This window comes from Daldinia caldariorum (genome assembly GCF_022478825.1).
Source record: "Daldinia caldariorum strain CBS 122874 unplaced genomic scaffold F4812scaffold_1, whole genome shotgun sequence".
NCBI lineage: Eukaryota > Fungi > Ascomycota > Sordariomycetes > Xylariales > Hypoxylaceae > Daldinia > Daldinia caldariorum.
In genome coordinates this window covers 2,715,479-2,732,734 of record NW_025953037.1, presented here as the reverse complement: position 1 = coordinate 2,732,734, position 17,256 = coordinate 2,715,479, and the positions used below count along the sequence as shown (strand labels likewise).

General features: G+C 45.4%; 7 protein-coding genes and 1 pseudogene across 8 annotated transcripts; 7 read left to right on the top strand and 1 right to left on the bottom strand.

Moving 5' to 3' along the window:
* The first annotated feature begins 1,144 nt into the window (after positions 1 to 1,144).
* Positions 1,145 to 1,888, top strand: F4812DRAFT_410730 (uncharacterized protein). The gene has a single exon (XM_047932553.1). The coding sequence runs from the start codon at positions 1,162 to 1,164 to the stop codon at positions 1,807 to 1,809; it is 648 nt and encodes a 215-aa protein (XP_047795194.1). The 5' UTR covers positions 1,145 to 1,161; the 3' UTR covers positions 1,810 to 1,888.
* A 241-nt stretch (positions 1,889 to 2,129) lies between these two features.
* F4812DRAFT_t8 lies at positions 2,130 to 2,276 on the top strand (annotated as a pseudogene). The gene has a single exon. The product of its transcript is annotated as a tRNA-OTHER (tRNA).
* Positions 2,130 to 3,297, bottom strand: F4812DRAFT_410728 (cytidine deaminase-like protein). The gene is made up of 2 exons (XM_047932552.1): positions 2,256 to 3,297; positions 2,130 to 2,194 (listed from the first exon to the last, which is right to left on the bottom strand). The coding sequence occupies exon 1, from the start codon at positions 3,274 to 3,276 to the stop codon at positions 2,746 to 2,748; it is 531 nt and encodes a 176-aa protein (XP_047795193.1). The 5' UTR covers positions 3,277 to 3,297; the 3' UTR covers positions 2,130 to 2,194; positions 2,256 to 2,745.
* On the top strand, positions 3,298 to 4,728 carry F4812DRAFT_410727 (chaperone protein dnaJ 6). Its single transcript, XM_047932551.1, has 2 exons — positions 3,298 to 3,691; positions 3,763 to 4,728. The coding sequence occupies exons 1-2, from the start codon at positions 3,556 to 3,558 to the stop codon at positions 4,515 to 4,517; spliced, it is 891 nt and encodes a 296-aa protein (XP_047795192.1). The 5' UTR covers positions 3,298 to 3,555; the 3' UTR covers positions 4,518 to 4,728.
* On the top strand, positions 4,729 to 5,931 carry F4812DRAFT_410724 (uncharacterized protein). Its single transcript, XM_047932550.1, has 3 exons — positions 4,729 to 4,882; positions 4,937 to 5,116; positions 5,192 to 5,931. The coding sequence occupies exons 2-3, from the start codon at positions 4,990 to 4,992 to the stop codon at positions 5,803 to 5,805; spliced, it is 741 nt and encodes a 246-aa protein (XP_047795191.1). The 5' UTR covers positions 4,729 to 4,882; positions 4,937 to 4,989; the 3' UTR covers positions 5,806 to 5,931.
* A 1,307-nt stretch (positions 5,932 to 7,238) lies between these two features.
* F4812DRAFT_464896 (glycoside hydrolase family 81 protein) lies at positions 7,239 to 10,229 on the top strand (the record flags this gene model as incomplete). The annotated part of the gene is made up of 5 exons (XM_047938386.1): positions 7,239 to 8,783; positions 8,844 to 8,988; positions 9,036 to 9,337; positions 9,397 to 9,485; positions 9,545 to 10,229. The coding sequence occupies 5 exons, from the start codon at positions 7,239 to 7,241 to the stop codon at positions 10,032 to 10,034; spliced, it is 2,571 nt and encodes an 856-aa protein (XP_047795190.1). The 3' UTR covers positions 10,035 to 10,229.
* A 1,960-nt stretch (positions 10,230 to 12,189) lies between these two features.
* F4812DRAFT_410691 (Calcium/proton exchanger) lies at positions 12,190 to 15,146 on the top strand. Its single transcript, XM_047932548.1, has 7 exons — positions 12,190 to 12,995; positions 13,088 to 13,299; positions 13,377 to 13,610; positions 13,746 to 14,249; positions 14,325 to 14,436; positions 14,489 to 14,574; positions 14,636 to 15,146. The coding sequence occupies exons 1-7, from the start codon at positions 12,710 to 12,712 to the stop codon at positions 14,735 to 14,737; spliced, it is 1,536 nt and encodes a 511-aa protein (XP_047795189.1). The 5' UTR covers positions 12,190 to 12,709; the 3' UTR covers positions 14,738 to 15,146.
* Positions 15,124 to 17,254, top strand: F4812DRAFT_410681 (lactoylglutathione lyase). The gene is made up of 5 exons (XM_047932547.1): positions 15,124 to 15,680; positions 15,747 to 15,775; positions 15,873 to 16,324; positions 16,470 to 16,743; positions 16,876 to 17,254. Exons 1-5 carry the CDS (start codon positions 15,463 to 15,465, stop codon positions 17,049 to 17,051), a joined length of 1,149 nt encoding a protein of 382 aa, XP_047795188.1. The 5' UTR covers positions 15,124 to 15,462; the 3' UTR covers positions 17,052 to 17,254.
* Positions 17,255 to 17,256: the final 2 nt, after the last annotated feature.

The window sequence follows — 17,256 nt, the reverse complement described above, 5'->3', positions numbered from 1 at the left end:
CTACTCTTTCAAATTTTTAGGTTCAATCATGGTGGTTTTACACAATGATGGAGATAGGCTCTCCCCTATTATGTCTCTCCCTACCGTCTTTCCTCCCCTGTCTCAAACTTAAGCATCGTGGGATAATAGTTAGTAATCTTTGGATTTGTGGCTCTCCTAGTACGGTAATAATTTGATATATTCCCCAAAAACACGCATGTTCAGTTGAGGATGTCACAGGATGTTTCATTTGATATGACCCCTGAGAAGAAAGCTGGACTATGAATGGTATGAGTCAATAACGGCCGCCTTTGTGTAGCAGGTCGGGGATCTTGGCCCTCGGTTTGACAATGCTATCCTCAACGCGGCTGTTTACAGAGAGTCTTTTCCCATAAACCCCACGACGGGCCATGAAGAGTGTTTCCAGACAAACTACCTCTCTACCGTTCTGCTCCTGCTTCTCCTACTCCGCATCCTCAAGAAAGCAAAATACGCTGCCAGATCCTCAGTTCTCCCCGGGGCGCGTGGTCGTCCGTGTCATCCGATATGGCTGCTTGGGCTAATTTCAAGGAGCGGGATAGAAAGCCTTTGCTAGAGGCCTTTGGTAGTAAGTATTTTTGGAGTGCAAGGGACCGCTACCCTACCACCAAGCTTCTCGGACAGCTCTTCGTGACTGAAATAGCTAAGCGCGTACTGCCGTCGATAGCTATCATTTGCTGGGGTTCAAGATATTGTTGACAATCTATCATCAACTTAAAAAGGGGTAGTGCCTTGAAAAAAAAAAGAAAGAAAATTCAGGCAAAAAAAAGGGGGGAGTTACCTCATGGAAGCCTAGGAATTACATTACTGGGATAAAGGGGTTGTGCAATATATTTACATAGGTAGTACAGGGTTAAGGTGTGTGCCAAACAGATAATACCTTAATGTACAAAGCACCGTTCTATCCATTACAACAATTATGTTAGAGGTTTGTTCTCTCTTTGCCATGAAACGCAAGGACCACAAAGCATTTTCACTCTTGCGGAAACCATATTTATACGTATATATGTAAGTTAATTTGTGGGCTTGAATTACTTAAATCACACAAGCTATCACATATCAATTACGTAGACTTACTTGGATTCATCTTTTACCAGTGAAGCAACTTGTAAGTTCAACAAGATGTCCCGTACATACGACGAAATGCTGTCTAAAGACAGAGCCACGTTTCTATCAGACTATGTTAACATGATACAGCTGCGCCGATGGACCGAGACGGAGGAAGACGACGACGAGGATGAGGACATGACCTATCTGGAAGACCGGTCTCTTGAGAACAACCCGCCGACCGCTGGAGATCTCGGGCGAGAGATTCTGCCCTTCGGGCCCGAAACGGTGGCCAAGTTTCTCAACCATGAGGAGATACAAGCGATCTTCCGCAAAACGTATCTAGAACCGGTACTGCTGATCGTCGGCTTCCGCCGCCTCCCAATCGACATGGTCCCGGTGCTTCTGGAGTTTGACATCATGCACGAGTCACGTAAGCCTTATTTATACCTTCGGTCACAGATCGTGATGGATCCACAGGCGAGCGATATCCGGGTTATTGAATTCATTATTGAGGTTGTTCGGTTTATCATGAGCAAAGAATGCCGGGAGGAATTTGGAGAGGACATGGTCAACCCTCTAGATCTTGCGCCGAAAAACCTGGTTTACATCGCGGCGATGATGATAGATCTGCTTGCCAGACAGGCCACAGGACTTGAGCTGGACCTGGATAACTGGTCGGTAGGCTACCCTAGTAGTACTTGTTATGGTGTCAATGATGACGAGGATTTTCCGGTATTTTGAGACAATTGTAAATGAAGGATACCTAGGTAGTACGCAGAATGCGTAGTGCATTACCATTTAAACTATAGCTAAATCAAACATCTCTTTGAGTCATAAAAGCAATCAACTAAAAAAACACATGGGTAAAATAAAGTGAGTTGAAAAGTTGAAACGGATTTGATCATCAAGTCTGTTAACTTAGGTAGCCAGCCACAGTATAAGATATAGTGCGTGAAAGATTATACACACATGGTGTCCTTTAGGGCTACAGAATCGTTTGACCTATCTAGCCAACCTAAGGCATATATACGGCAAATTCAAGCCAAATTTTCACCGAAAACGCCCGGTTAGCTCAATCGGTAGAGCGTGAGACTCTTACTATCGCATAGTAATCTCAAGGTTGCGGGTATGTATTCCTCTCAATCAACTGAGGTTATTCACAGTCATATGCTAACATAACCTTAAAGGTTCGACCCCCGCATCGGGCTCAATTCCTGATGCTTCCCATTACACTGGGATAAGCAACCACCAATTTTTTTTCTTTTTTTCTTGTTGCAACTTCCTTCTCCTTTTAAGGTTCAATTTTGCAATGTCTGCATGTTCGACATTTTTTGCGTCAAGCTCGATTTGATTTCTTAATCTTTTTTTTATCATCTCTTTTCGAGGACCCCGCGTTGCGCTCAATTCCACATGAGCCTTTTTTGAATTTCACTTTACTACGTCAAAATATCCTATTTGTTCTTGTCATGATATCCCCTTCCATGTTTTATCATTATTCGATCTTTTTTATGTCTCTTCATACAAGTATATATATGATGAGACACTATGATACCCTCATATTTAAAAAGGACCAACACCTACTTTTGACCAAGATGAACTTGTAGACGTTAGACGTTAGATATGCTACTACCTAATACATTATTGAAGCGATTTTGCTTGTTCCATCTATTGCTCCTTTTAGCTGGCCTTCTCGTGGCCTGCTGTTGCGACTTCTAATATTTCCTTTTCGAAACCAGGAACATGCACAAATTCGATGTTGGCCTCTTCTAGCTTTCGCTTGCTAGAGTTGTCGCTGACGAACTTTTCTGGTTCATGGACCCCAACATAAACTGTCTTTATCTTATTCCCAATGGCTAATATCCTATCCACGCATGGAAGGTTTCCGCTGAGCCTTTGAGAGCATGGCTCGACTGTGGTGTAAAGAGCAACTTGATTCGGGAGAACATCGCCTATGCGACCTGCCGCAACATTGTACTTTGCTGCAAGCTTCTCAAAGCAACATTGTTCAGCGTGGGTGTTACCAGGAAGTTCGAGTGTATACCCCGTCGCCAAGATCTCGTTCGTAGCTACGTCCACGACAACGGCTCCTACTCTGTAGTTGGTGGGCTTTGGCGAGGATTTGGTAGCAAGGGATAAGGCAAATTTCATGTACCCTTTATGATCTCCTGCTACTATCTCTCCTGCTTGGCGAGGGATGCATTCAGCCATTTTTTTTTTTAGAGGAGTTGGCGTAAGAGGGTAAATAAAAGAGCGAAAGTGATATTGATGTACAAAAGCCATGTACACTTTTCTACCTTAGGTACCTAGACCCCGCTAAGAGCAATTATGTAATTGAAGGTACCTTATTTTTATCGATAAAGGCCGCGTAAAGAGAAAACGCGTGTAACGCGATCCCCATACTTCCACCTGGACTTCGTCGACTTTACATCTAGATTACAACTTTGTACTTCGTATCAGCCTGTTTATTAATTCCTACCTAACCTTACTATGGACGACTCGGACGATTTACTTGCTGGCGAACCGCCCACCATCGACCCTTATGAGGTCCTTGGCTTAGAGCGCACGGCAAACGAGAGCCAAATCAAATCAGCCTATCGAAAGCTTGCCTTGAAAAATCACCCAGGTAAGCTACCCATTATATTGGCAAGTGTTTGCATTCTACGCATTCTTACTTACGTCCTTCTTTGTATATAGACAAGGTTCCCGAAGATCAGAAGCAGAAAGCCCACGAGACCTTCCAGTCCATAGCCTTTGCATATGCGGTGCTATCCGACCCGGCGAGACGCAAGCGTTACGATGAAACAGGCTCAACCTGCGAGTCCATTGTCGACTCGGATGGCTTCAGTTGGTCAGACTTCTACCGAGAGCAGTACCGCGACACGGTTACCGCAGATGCGATTGAAAATTTTGCGAAGAAATATAAGGGTTCCGACGAAGAAAAGGATGATATTTTAATCGCATACGAAGAATATAAAGGCAAGATGGACAAGATCTACGAGTCGGTCATTCTCAGCGACGTACTCGAAGATGACGAACGATTCCGCGCCATCATCGACGAAGCCATCGCCAAAAAAGATGTCCCCGCATTTAAAGCGTACACGAATGAGAGCAAGAAGTCTAAAGAAGCCCGGATCAAGGCGGCGCAGAAGGAGAGCGTTGAGGCTGAGGAGTACGCCAAGGAATTAGGGGTGCATGACAAGTTATTCGGTAAGAAGGACAAAAAAGACAGAAAAGGCAAAGGCAAGAAGGGGTCATCCGAGGGCGACTTGGCAGCACTTATTCGCAGTAATCAGCAGAGTCGAAGCAATTTCCTCGATAACCTGGCGGCGAAGTATGGTGCAGCACCAGGCGGCAAGAAAGGCAAGAAGCGTGCAAGTCCGGAAGAAGAGCCCTCCGAGGAAGCTTTCCAGGCCGCGGCAGCTAGGTTGAAGAAGAAGAGCAAGAAGTGAAGATTAGGCCTTGATTTTTTGTTTACGGCGTATTTGGTATTGCTTAAGACAAGCAGGGGGAATCATCAGGACATGCATGCAATCGGGTTGATTTATAAACGTACTACCTGGTATTAGGTATCACACTACTACATCAAGCATTAAATTCACGAAGTAATTCACACAAAATTTGACAGACAACTACCCATCCCGATACCATACCGAGTTGTGATGCGTTGTTTACATGTGATTGTTGCTACAACACAACTTCTGCTTGCATGACGTATGTAGGTACCTGTAGGTCGGTACCTGTACTGGCAGGCTTAGGTGCCCTAAGCTTGCCTAAAAAAAAATACTTCCACGTCCTGCGCGTCAGTCGCGTCATCGCAAGTCAATCGTCCTCTTCCAAACATTAAGACATAACACGCTAACCTCGTCAGTAATTGCTTTTCGGTAAATTGATTCTGTCTATCAATATCAAAATCAAAATGCCATGACAAGTGCGGAACCTCTTATTTTTTATCCTGCGTATTGCTTTCATCTATCCCCAACGATAAACAAATGGTGTCCTCTACGAGCCATCGATATCCACGGCCTTGAAGGTCGACCGGGGTTTGAAGGTATTTACTTTATAGCCCAACAACTACCTAACCTAATACTACCGACTCTACGACGTAAGGCTTACCATGCGACAGGTGATAATGTGTTTTTCTCCTTGAACCACCCTATCCGCTGGGTTCGGATCGTCGGCGTCGTAGTTGCGATAGACCAGTATTATAGCTACCGGAATTACACTGTTGATGATAGTACCGGGGCGTGCATCGAATGCAGCATAACTACTCCGAAGCCTGCTGATAGTCGACTCGGGAACGACGCAGAAAACCCAGTCCCGGATCCATATTCGGAAATTGACGTCGGCACGGTCATCGAGGTTAAAGGTAGTACGCATGTCTTCCGGGGACAGAAGCAGATCAAGGTGCAAAAGCTGCAGAGAGTCATGTCAACAAGTCAAGAGGTCCAGTTTTGGAACAAGATTCGCGACTTTCGCAAGGATGTTTTGAGCAAACCCTGGGCATTGGAGAGGAAGGAAGTCCGGCGATGTAAGAAGCAATACATGGCCGATGTGGAGTCTATGGAGAGGAAGAAGAAGAGAAAGGAAAACAGGCTTGCTGTCGAAAAGCATAAGCGGGAGCTAGAACCTGAGGACAAGGGCAGAGAGACGAGCAAACACGCGAAACAAGAGTCCCTGGTTAAACTAGAAGCCCGAAGCTCACACACCAAAGGTCAATACAGCGCATTAGGACTGTGAATACACTCATAGGTCCTACTCCTTTTCTCATAGATCACGACGTGACATGCTAAGTATATAGATTCACGCTTCAAATATTCGTATTGCAGGGATTAATATAAGTCAATATGAATAATCGGTATCGTGTTTTTTTTTCGCATTAAATGATTTTATCCTAGGGGCATCTATCCAATATCTAGAAATTGTCCCAACAACATCGATCCGACTTTAAAACCAGCCAAAATGGCCATATACAATTAGTTAACTTATCTCAGTAAACTCAGACCACAATTCAGACAACCCACAGGCGCCTGTGGCGCCTCCCAAACGCATGGTCCGTGTGTTTGTATCTGTGGGTCTTTTTGAATTTTTGTCTGTATTGTGAGTGTTTGATTTTTCCCTATTTTGAGCTATCTGATTGGTTGAAATTTGGTGTGGCTAGAGGGGTACAAAGAGAAGAACACTGGATCTGTGGTCTGAGCTCGCTGAGATAATAGTTAACTAGACAAAGTATAAGTTTACATAATGTATCTGTTAAAGTGGGTCTAGGTTAGCTTGAATAGAAGGGTTCGAACTTCGAAGGGAAGAAACCTGAACTCAAGAGTGCCTCTCTTCTTCTGGTTTGTACCTGCCTGCCTAGGTACCTTAGGTACTTTATTAAGTCTTGTGAGAATACGCTCTTTCCACCTATACGAGACTTCTATCCAAAATATGGAATGAGCAAGTGAATGAAGTAGTTACGAAGCTGTTTTAAATAATTCCTTTTTTTCTCTTAGGGCTACTAAGCTTGAATTTCAATCAAACAAATTTATTACAACGAATATTCTTTTTTTTTACAACTTCACTTTTTCTTCCACTCACAAATCCCTAAAGACCTAGAACAACCGTCGAAGTCAACTAATACATTTTATCCTAAAGACTCAATTATTATTATTCTGTATACCTTTCGGCTTACCTCGCCATTCACTCGTGACATCTCTCTGTCATCGATTCTCATTCCAGTGATTATTCTAGACTCCTTCGCTTGCTCAAGCTGGTCACCTAGGTAGGACCCCTCAGCCCCTATTCAAGACAACTCATTCCTCTCTTCGTGAACTGCTTCCCACTACACCTAACATTCGTCACTTTGACTCATCCGTCGCCTGGTACACCAACATCATTCTTGGGCATCTTTGGCCCTAGTCACACACCATGTTGTTCATCAACTTCAGCTGGCCTACTACTTATGGGCATGGGCGTGGGACTTTGGATCTTAAGCTCCATCAACAACTTTTTCTATTATACCCAAGCAAATATGTCCAATTGCTATTCTACTATCCACGAAGAGATCATCATATAGCATCATATCCAGTTGAGCGCTGGGAACGCCGATGAGGCTTGGATAGCTTCATAAAGACAGACCACTAAGAACAACCCCCCCCTTTGATTCCTCACTCTCCCTTTCCCGAGGCGCTATGTTGTTGCTCTATTGGATACTGACATTGGCTCAGGTCTACCCTGCTTTGACAGCACGACTTTGGACCCGACATACTCAGGTTGAGTCGCATTATAAAGGTAGGCCCGCTAAACAAGAAACCTCCCAAGAGCGCTACTACCCCCCCTGGAAACGTCAAGATATCCATCGTGAGGGTTATCAACCTATTTTCCTGACAACAAATTCCACATCTTCTACCACCCCAGAGCTCTATCCGTCGTCTAGTTGTGAATCCAACAGGACTAGCAATATCTCAGCAGCTCCTAATTCTACTAGCAGCACGACATCAAGCCTAACTGCACCTTTTCCGTCTGGATTGGATGGGAATTCATCAAACACTTCAACAATGTCTCCAACAGCCGCATCGTCGAACATCTTCGAGAAGCCAATCGCAACTAGCGCCCCTGCTTCTTCTTTCCCCGTTCAGAAGGATCATCCGGTATCTCGAAAAGGTGTCAACAACAAGTCTGGACCGATAGGTACAAATAAATTCTATGCCAATTTCTTTCTTGGCAATCAGACGTCGCCCACATATGTACACCCATACTCAGTCGTTTGGGCGCATGGTCAGGGAGCATCGTCCAGCTGGGGGTTGGCCATTTCACATATAGACGCAAACCAGATAGTATATGGCCAGGCGTCGAAAGAAACAGGTGCCGCAAAGTATTTTTTGAATCCCGTGGGCATTCAGTCATTATGTCTCTCAGCGTCAGAATTGGGTCCAAATACCATTTTGACGACTGATAATCTGACCGCACACTCGGCGAACGTCAATTTACATGCTGATAAAAAAGCGAAACCTCTTATTACATTCCCGTTAGTGCAAGGCATGGGGTTTGTCACGGCCATCTACCAAGGAGGGACTCCACTTATCAATACTGGGATTTACTTCAAGACGGTCACAAAATCCATCAAGGGGCCTAAGCCAGGCGTGACCAAGTATACGCTGTATTTGGAGGACGGAAAAGTATGGCATGTATATGCCTTTTCCGAGAAAGGCGACACATTTGACCTCACCGTGGTCAACAACGGGATGGCCAAAGCTGAGAAGCCATTCAACGGGGTCATTCAAATTGCCAAGGATCCCGGTGAGGCTGAGTCGGTAATAGATCGGGCCTCTGGTGTATATCCCATTAATGTAACGCTTTCCGGTTCGGTATCAGGGTCGAAAGGCACATACAAATTCACCTTTGAGAAGGCTGGGATCTCGGATGACAAGCCACTTATTTACGCTCTGCCTCACCATGTGGATTCCTTCGACAAGGAGACCCATGATAGCATCACGACGGCAAAGCTTCAAACCACAACCAAGGGAGTAGCAGTGGGCGTGGTTGCAGATTCATGGACCATGGTTGAGCCTCATATGCCTATTTCAATGTATCTCTCCCCTTGGGATCCTGTCGACGGTGAGAAGAAAACGTTGAAGGACGATGCAATCAACGTGGTCACCCCCATAGCTATGAACGAAACAGCACAGGATGCAATCCACCAGTCGGACCAGAATTCAATGTATTTTAGTGGAAAGGTATAGTTACAATCCGGTGGGACTTTTGCCCTTATGAATAGTAGCTAATAGTCGTGGCAGGCATTGGCGAAGTTCGCTGGAATTTGCTACATAGCCAACGACTTGCTCAAGAATAAAGAGTTGGCTGAGAGTGGGCTGAGAAACTTGAAGGCCGCTTTTAGTCGGTTCTCGGCGAACAAGCAGCAATTCCCCCTATATTACGAAAGTAAGTCTTTCTTCACCTGCGACTTGGACAGAGCTGATCTCAAAAAGCTGCCTGGGGAGGTCTGGTCTCTTCTGCGACCTACTTGACCGGAAACGATGGCGCAGACTTCGGTAATACGTTTTACAATGATCACCACTTTCACTACGGCTACTTCATTTATGCCGCTGCCATCATCGGCTACCTCGATCCCAGTTGGCTTACGAAGGACAATGTCGACTACGTGAACGCGCTAGTCAGGGACATCGCCAACCCTTCTCCACTAGATAAATACTTCCCAGTCTCGCGCAACTTCGATTGGTACCATGGCCACAGTTGGGCTCATGGATTATATGAGACTTCTGATGGAAAGGTTAGTATTATTGATGATGCATCCACTAAAAAATGTGGCTGTACTAAGCTATTTCATAGGACCAAGAATCGAGCTCAGAGGACGCGCTACACGCCTATGCTATTAAGGTATGGGGAAAGACAGTCAAGGACGCTAATATGGAAGCCAGGTAAGGCCAAGCAAGTCCTCAGAAAACTATACTGATAACTAACGGAGAGAAACAAATAGGGGTAACCTGATGTTGTCGATCATCGCTCGTGCTCTAAACCGGTACTATCTCTACACTGAGGACAACGATGTCCAACCCTCCCAGTACGTGGGAAACAGAGTCGCCGGGATTTTATTCGAAAACAAGTGCGATCACAACACGTATTTCGGATCCAATATCGAGTATATCCAAGGTATCCATATGCTTCCGCTTCTACCTAGCACAAAGCTCACTCGACCCGCGAATTTTGTCAAACAAGAGTGGGCGACGTACTTCGACCAGGGACGAGCGGAGAAGGTCGAGGGAGGCTGGAAGGGAATTCTTTTTGCGAATCTAGCAACGGTCGACCCCAAAGCTGCGTGGGATTTCTTCACACGGAAGGACTTTGACCCTGGGTGGCTGGATGGTGGCGCTTCATTGACGTGGTATTTAGCTTACTGCGCAGGTGAGTCCATCTCGATTCCTCTTCGTAGACCTAAAGGGACTAATGATACACTAGCTTTTATGTGATGGCATGGCCAGTTCGGGTTGTCTTGACGATAGCTGTGGGACATACACAGAACAATTAGAGAGGATAGGAGGTTACGTGGATATATTGAAGGCGTTGGTGGCCGTTTTAGATATATATGGGCATGAATAATGATTATGATTCAGAGGCGGACATGAGAGAATAGGAGTGATGATAATATAGTTATATTGGGGTTCGCGTATCGGGTATAGCAGTGCTACGTACCTATTTTTTTTTACCTTACTGGCGGTGTAAGAGTCAAGCTCACCACTATACCGCCTTGAATCCTAATTTCTCGCACCTAACTGCAGCTCCTGAATGCTTATACGCAGTAGATCAGATGGTAGCTGACCTTAGTAGGCAATAATCTTCATCTCTTTCTATTCGGGCCATGCCCCCATGTAGTATGTTCCATGTAGTATTTATTCCACTTCTACCCTCGCTGTCTCCATTCTCATTTTTCGATAATTTGGAAACGTGCAGCGGCATTGGTTACGCAACTATTGGAGTCCGCGTATGTATTTTACTTGCATTGCCCTGTTGTAAGCCCCCAGGCGCCGTGTAGGTAGCGTGCATGGCGTTCGACGAATGGTTATTCGACCTTAGCATCCGTAGGGGTTAGATATTAAATCAGGGTTATATCGTTTGTGCAGGGTGACATGTCGATAGGAGGTAGGTAGTTCTAATGATGGCAATTGGCTGCAGCCAAGTTTTTAATTGAAAAAAAAAAAAGGCTTATCTAGATTTTGAGGTAGGTGGGAGGTATCCAAGTATTTACCGGGAGGCCTCCTCCATCTTGTCTTACCGTACCATGTATTGTACAAGGTTTCAAATCTACCTCCCCTCAAGTTGCACGACATGGCGTTGGAGCTTACCGTGGCCGGGCGTACCTATAAGTAGCGTACCATTAAACAAGGTACATCATGTACCCCTTATAGGTTGCCTAGATTAGACGTGTACAATAGATACATTTATTATAGGAGGTAGTACATACCTACACGATTCGTGTATGTACACTGCCACACTTGGCATCCAATCTGGTTATCTTCCCACTGCAATTGTGCTACCATGAGATAGGTGACGTTTCCACGATTCAATCAACCCTTTTTACGCAAGCCATTGGCACGGATATTTAATATTATTAGTGTCCTTGCTTTCTACTTCTACTTCTAATGTCAGTTCTATTTCGGACGATCTAGAAGGACTAATGATTATGGTTTATTTATTATCTGCATCTTATCATGACAAAAATCTATTATTTCAAATTTTGACCAAGTTCAACTTTTTAGCTTCCTTTTTCGGCTCGTTCCTGGTGAGATCGAAATTCGAGAAAATCGAAGCTAAAAAAAAAGTTGGTCCTAGCTCCTTGCTGCTGACTGAGACTTGTTGCGCTCAATTGGATATATCCCGTCGTATTATAGGATACCAACAGTGCCTTATTTGCATTTAACATTTACGACCCCTGTCCTTGTCTCGTTGAATCCCCAATCCCCATGCGACCTTAGAGCTCACGCCACGTTTTAACTGCAGGTAAAGTCTGATGCATTCATCCGCTTCAGTTCCTTTCACCTTGTTTTGAAGGTGGAGTTTTTAAGATGGGTCTCTCTAGCTTCGGTGTCGTACACTACCCTTACACTACCGGACGATTAGGAAAAGACGACGTCAACACCCGGAACGGTCAACAAGGGAGTAAGTAGGAGAAAACTGGAACTAGAGACTGAAGTAAAAATAAGAAGAGATACTAAGCAGAGATAATTTGACTCGTACAACTCAAAGTCCCGAAGTCCTTTTACCTATTATACTAGGTTACTGTGTACAATACCTACAATACATACCTAACCAATTGGCAACAACAAACAAGAAGGAAAAGAAATTAACAAAGTTCTCAAGTTTTGTTAAGTGTTTCTTGGCAAAGAAATTCCAAAGGTATGCATGTCTACCTAAGACAACTCTTCCCAGCAACTTCTTGCCAGTCTTGCCAGTCTTGTCCAGTACCAAGAAATCCCAAGAAATCTAAGAAGCCAAAGAAATAACCGGACTAATAACTTATATAAAAAAGACAAGCGAAGCCATCGGCCAAAAACAGTAAAAAGAGCTTGGTATCTCGTCATATCTCTCATTCCAATTAAACTAACGCCTTAACTAACATTACGCCTAGAGTCACTTGTTTCTTTTCTGGCGATTTTAGTAAATCACACCCCATTTGCCGCTGCGAGTAAAAAAACAAAGCGTCTTTTTTACCTTACTCAGGTCGCCTGCGCCTCGTTTGTCTCGCCCGCCCCAATCAATTCCTGCACATTCTCTCTGAGCTTTGGTATCTTTTTTTTTCTCACTTGGGCCGCGTTACTTTCGGGGGAAATCCCAGCGTTGTCCCCAATGGTGTGTAAGTTATTCACAGCCTTTACTTATTGCGCTATATCTTCCCAATAAGTCTTTACTGCACTTTCCTGCCTAATCAATTAGACGCCTAATCCCTAATTCCGGTCATTTTCTTACTTACTTTGGTTTCTCCCCCCCTTTCTCGTGTTTCCTTACACACATTTGTATCTCTATCTGCGCGCTGCTTTCCACAAAGTAATGTGGTGTTCACCGTCGTGGAGGCTTTAAATCTTCCGAGCGAATCTTAATTATTATTTTTTATATATCCTCTTTTTTTTTGGCTAACGATGAGGCGACAATGGATCGCGAACCAGTCTTACCGAGTTTCCAAATCCAACTTCGCAAGACCGTCACAGGCTTGACGCATTCGCACGAGAATGGGGAACCGAACGAAGATACACCTCTATTAAATAACGGTCACGTAGTCCAAAATGGCAATGGCTTTGCCAACCATCATGAACACAGTGGTGGGGCCTGGGAGTTCTTTTTCGATGCGAACCACACGCCCGGCACGGATAACCCGAAGCCATGGGTCAAGTATCCAGCCCATACGTGGCATATCACCAAAGCTACCCTATTGAGCAGTACGTATACCGTATATCTTATACCAAGCAAAGTAAAATCCGGGGAAAAGGCAGGGATGTGTAACTAAAAGATCGATCTTGTTTTTGTCTAGGCCCTGTCAACATCCTTCTCGTCGCAGTGCCGATTGGCATCGTTGCCGGTCAAGCCGGTTGGGACCCAGTTGCCGTGTTCGTCATCAATTTTTTCGCCATCATCCCCTTGGCCGCCGTGCTCTCATTCGCGACGGAGGAAATATCGGTAAAGCTGGGCGAGGCTCTGGGCGGCCTGCTGAATGCCACTTTCGGCAATGCGGTGGAGTTGATTGTAAAAACGGCCCCCAACCCGCCATTACTTGCATGATCATAGTGTTTTGTTTTATTAACTGCTTCTTTCCCCTGCAGGTTAGCATAATCGCATTAAGAGACAGGCAGATCGAGGTGGTCAAGTCGTCCATGATTGGCTCGATCTTGTCCAACCTGCTCCTCGTCATGGGCATGTGTTTCTTCTTCGGCGGGATCGTCAACATGAGAGACGAGGCGGGCCGCGGCCAGGAACAGTCTTTCCAGAGCATTACCGCCCAGACGACAGCTTCGCTCATGACCCTATCTGCTGCTTCTATGATTCTCCCTGGCACTGTTAGTACTTTATTCTATTTTCTATTTTTTTTATCATTGCTCTTTTTTTTCTTTTTTTTAAAAAAGAAAACGAACAAATTTTTTTTTTTGGAAAAATGAAGAAAACGAAACAGCTAAGATTAACCTTGGACGTAGCTATTCATGATCATCAACCATAACAGCGAGGAAGATAACAGAGAGGAACGTAACCAAATCGTGCTATCACTTTCTCGCGGCACCGCTATCATCCTGCTGCTACTCTATGTGTTGTACCTATGGTTCCAGCTGAGAACACATCACGAGCTATTCTGCGCCGAAGCAGGAACGACGCCGGAACCCACGCAGAACGGAGTCACCCAACTTCCTAACGAGGCTGCAGCCGATATTATTCAACATGCGTCAGTTCAAGACGATGACGACGAAGAGTCGGAGGAAGAGGAAGAGCAGCATATGAGTCCATGGTCCGCCGGCGCCGTTCTAATAGTCACTACTGTTCTGGTCGCTATCTGTGCGGATTATCTCGTCGACAGTATCGACGCTCTAGTCGAACGTGCCCATATCAGCCGCAGCTTTATTGGTCTCATCCTCATTCCTATCGTTGGTAATGCGGCGGAGCATGTAACCGCCGTCGTGGTGGCCGTGAAGAACAAGATGGATCTTGTAAGTGCCATGTTCCATGTTATTTGTCTTGGGGAAGTTGATTTAAAATACCTATAGAGCTAACTTGTTACACAGGCCATGGGAGTTGCTATCGGTTCGAGTCTCCAGATTGCTCTGTTCGTGACCCCGTTCCTCGTTGTTCTCGGCTGGATTATGAATAGAGATATGGATTTACACTTTGAGACTTGTAAGTCGAATTTGGGATCTTATTACCGTTGCTGTTTACTGACGTGGTATAGTTGAAACGGTCTCGTTCGCTCTAGCTGTGCTAGTTGTCATTTACACCGTCCAAGATGGAAAATCCAACTATCTCGAGGGCGCAATGGTAATGTCACCGAATTCATTATTAGATTGGGTGAAATGTGAAATACTAACAATTATATTAGTTAATGGCCTTATATGTCATAATTGCCCTCGCATTCTTCGTTACTCCTAGTCAGTATTTCAGCACCGAATGGGCCGTGGGTCAGCTCGACGTAACCGGGTAACCTTTTTTTTCTCTTCTATTTACGACCTGTCCTCGATGGGCGGGGAAAGTCTGCGCGTGACGGATCGCATAGGTAGCGTATCTCAACAAGACGAGTATCATCCCTCAAATTCAATGTTTCCATAGCCAACGTATTTTTCTTTTGTATACATGTATAGTAGAGTTGTGTTAGGGTAGGTTAGGTTAACCCAGTAGGTTTGAGACAAAAACAATTCGAAGGCGCAAGCTGTCTGTCTGTCTGTCTGTCTGCTTGGAGTTGGTGGCACAATGCAACTTAGAGAGATACAGAGTAAAAAGAGCAGGGGTTTACTATGTCTTGGAAATAAGGCGGGTTGTTTCTCATCAATTTTATGTGCAAATAAGATGGGAGGTATTTATTGTTTATTTACCTAGGTACCTATTTACCTGTTATATACCTAGGCTAGGTATACGAAGCTATTCCAAAGTACATTGATACATCCGTCCCTTGGCTAGCCTCGGTGGAATCTGGGCTGGTTTAACGTGGGGCTAGAGTAGAGGGGCCTGGAGGGGTAGCTGCGAGCCTGTGACAAAACGTCATTATTTTGAATGCTACCTCCTAGGCCGTTATCCATTATCTCCATTATCGGTAGGTACTTCTAGAAGATACCTATATTATTGTCTATCGCAGAGCTTGTACCTAAAGGACTTCAAGTAAATCCAACATCATTTTTTTGTTCTCAATACCACAACACCTCCCCCTACTACATGTCTTGTCTTCGCTGCGTGTACAGGACAGCAATACACTCTTATACGATACCATCATCTACGCAACTTGCGAGTAAAGGTTTTCTACAATCTATTCAACTACCTAGACCATATCACGTACCCAACCAATTCATTAAGACAAGTACAAGCGCTTGGCGAACATTTGCGACAATGGCGACGACTACAGATACGAACAATTACAAGTTCAACCACACGATGTAAGTCCAGAGCGGTCTTCCAATTAAGATGCATGAGCTACTAAACACAAAAAAACACAACCACAGGATTCGAGTGAAGGACCCTAGAGAATCCAGTATGAAATCCTACCGGCACCATAAGAGGTCTTCCGCTACGATAGCACAACACAACATTGACTAACCATACTTGTTTGTACTTACCCTCCAACGCAGTCAAGTTCTACGAGTTCCTCGGCATGAGCGTAGTCAAGCACCTGCAATTCCCAGAGTCCAAGTTCGACCTGTACTTCCTGAGCCACGACGGGCCGGGGGCTCCGTCGCGGGGCAACAGCACGTTCGACCGGCAGGGGGTGATCGAGCTGACGCACAACTACGGGACGGAGAACGACCCCAGCTACACGGTCAACAACGGCAACGTGGAGCCGTACCGCGGCTTCGGCCACGTCTGCTTCTCCGTCGACCGCATCCAGGCCGCGTGCAAGCGCCTCGAGGACGCCGGCTACAAGTTCCAGAAGAAGCTCGCGGACGGCCGCATGAAGAACATCGCGTTCGCGCTTGATCCCGACGGGTACTGGGTCGAGATTATTAGTCGGAAGAGGGGGTCCAAGGGCGCTGAGGATCCGGAGGAGCAGGGTGTTGAGACGGATGTTAATACGTATCGCATGGTAAAATGCCACCTCTTGCTTACCTCCCTACCTACCCCCCCCCCCTTTGTCAACAACCATGAATATTATATTATATATTTATATATAAATATATATAAAGTATATAAAAAAGGCGAGTAAAAATAGCTGACGATAAAATGCGCAGAACCACACGATGATCCGGGTCAAAGACGCCGAGAAGTCGCTCAAGTTCTACCAGGAAGTACTGGGGATGAAGCTGTTCCGCACGGTCGAGCAGCCGGCCGCCAAGTTCAACCTGTACTTCCTCGGCTACCCGGGCCCAGAGGGCGTTCCGGAGGACGGGTTCACGGCCGATCACGAAGGGTTGCTGGAGCTCACGTGGAACTACGGGACGGAGAAGGACGAGAACTTCAAGTATCATGACGGGAACTCGGAGCCGCAGGGCTTTGGACATATCTGTGAGTTTTCAGCACGCTTTTATTTTATTTCATTTTAGTTGTTTTTTCGTTTTTTCGTGTCTTGGGGGTTTGCAAAGATAAGCTTGGCGGAGAAGAGAGGGGAAGATAGGAGAGAGAGCTAATACGAGATAGGTGTCTCGGTCGATCACCTAGAGGCGGCTTGCTCGCGGTTCGAGGACCTCAAGGTCAGCTGGAAGAAGAGGCTCACTGAAGGACGCATGAAGAATGTTGCTTTCTTGCTTGATCCGGATGGATACTGGGTCGAGATCGTGCAAAATGAGCGCTTCTCTGGAAAGGAAAACTTCTAAGTCACGTCGCTGTGAGCTGTAAATAGATGGCAATGTTTTCAATGTTGCCCGTATAGGTTAGGTATGGTGTTGCGCGGCTAGTTGGGGTTGAAGGCCGCAGCTAAATGGGGTGAAAATGTGATTCGATTGCTTGATGGCAAAATACATCAGGTACGAGGTTGTAAATATGATACTCATATATCCAATATAACCCGTAAAATTTACT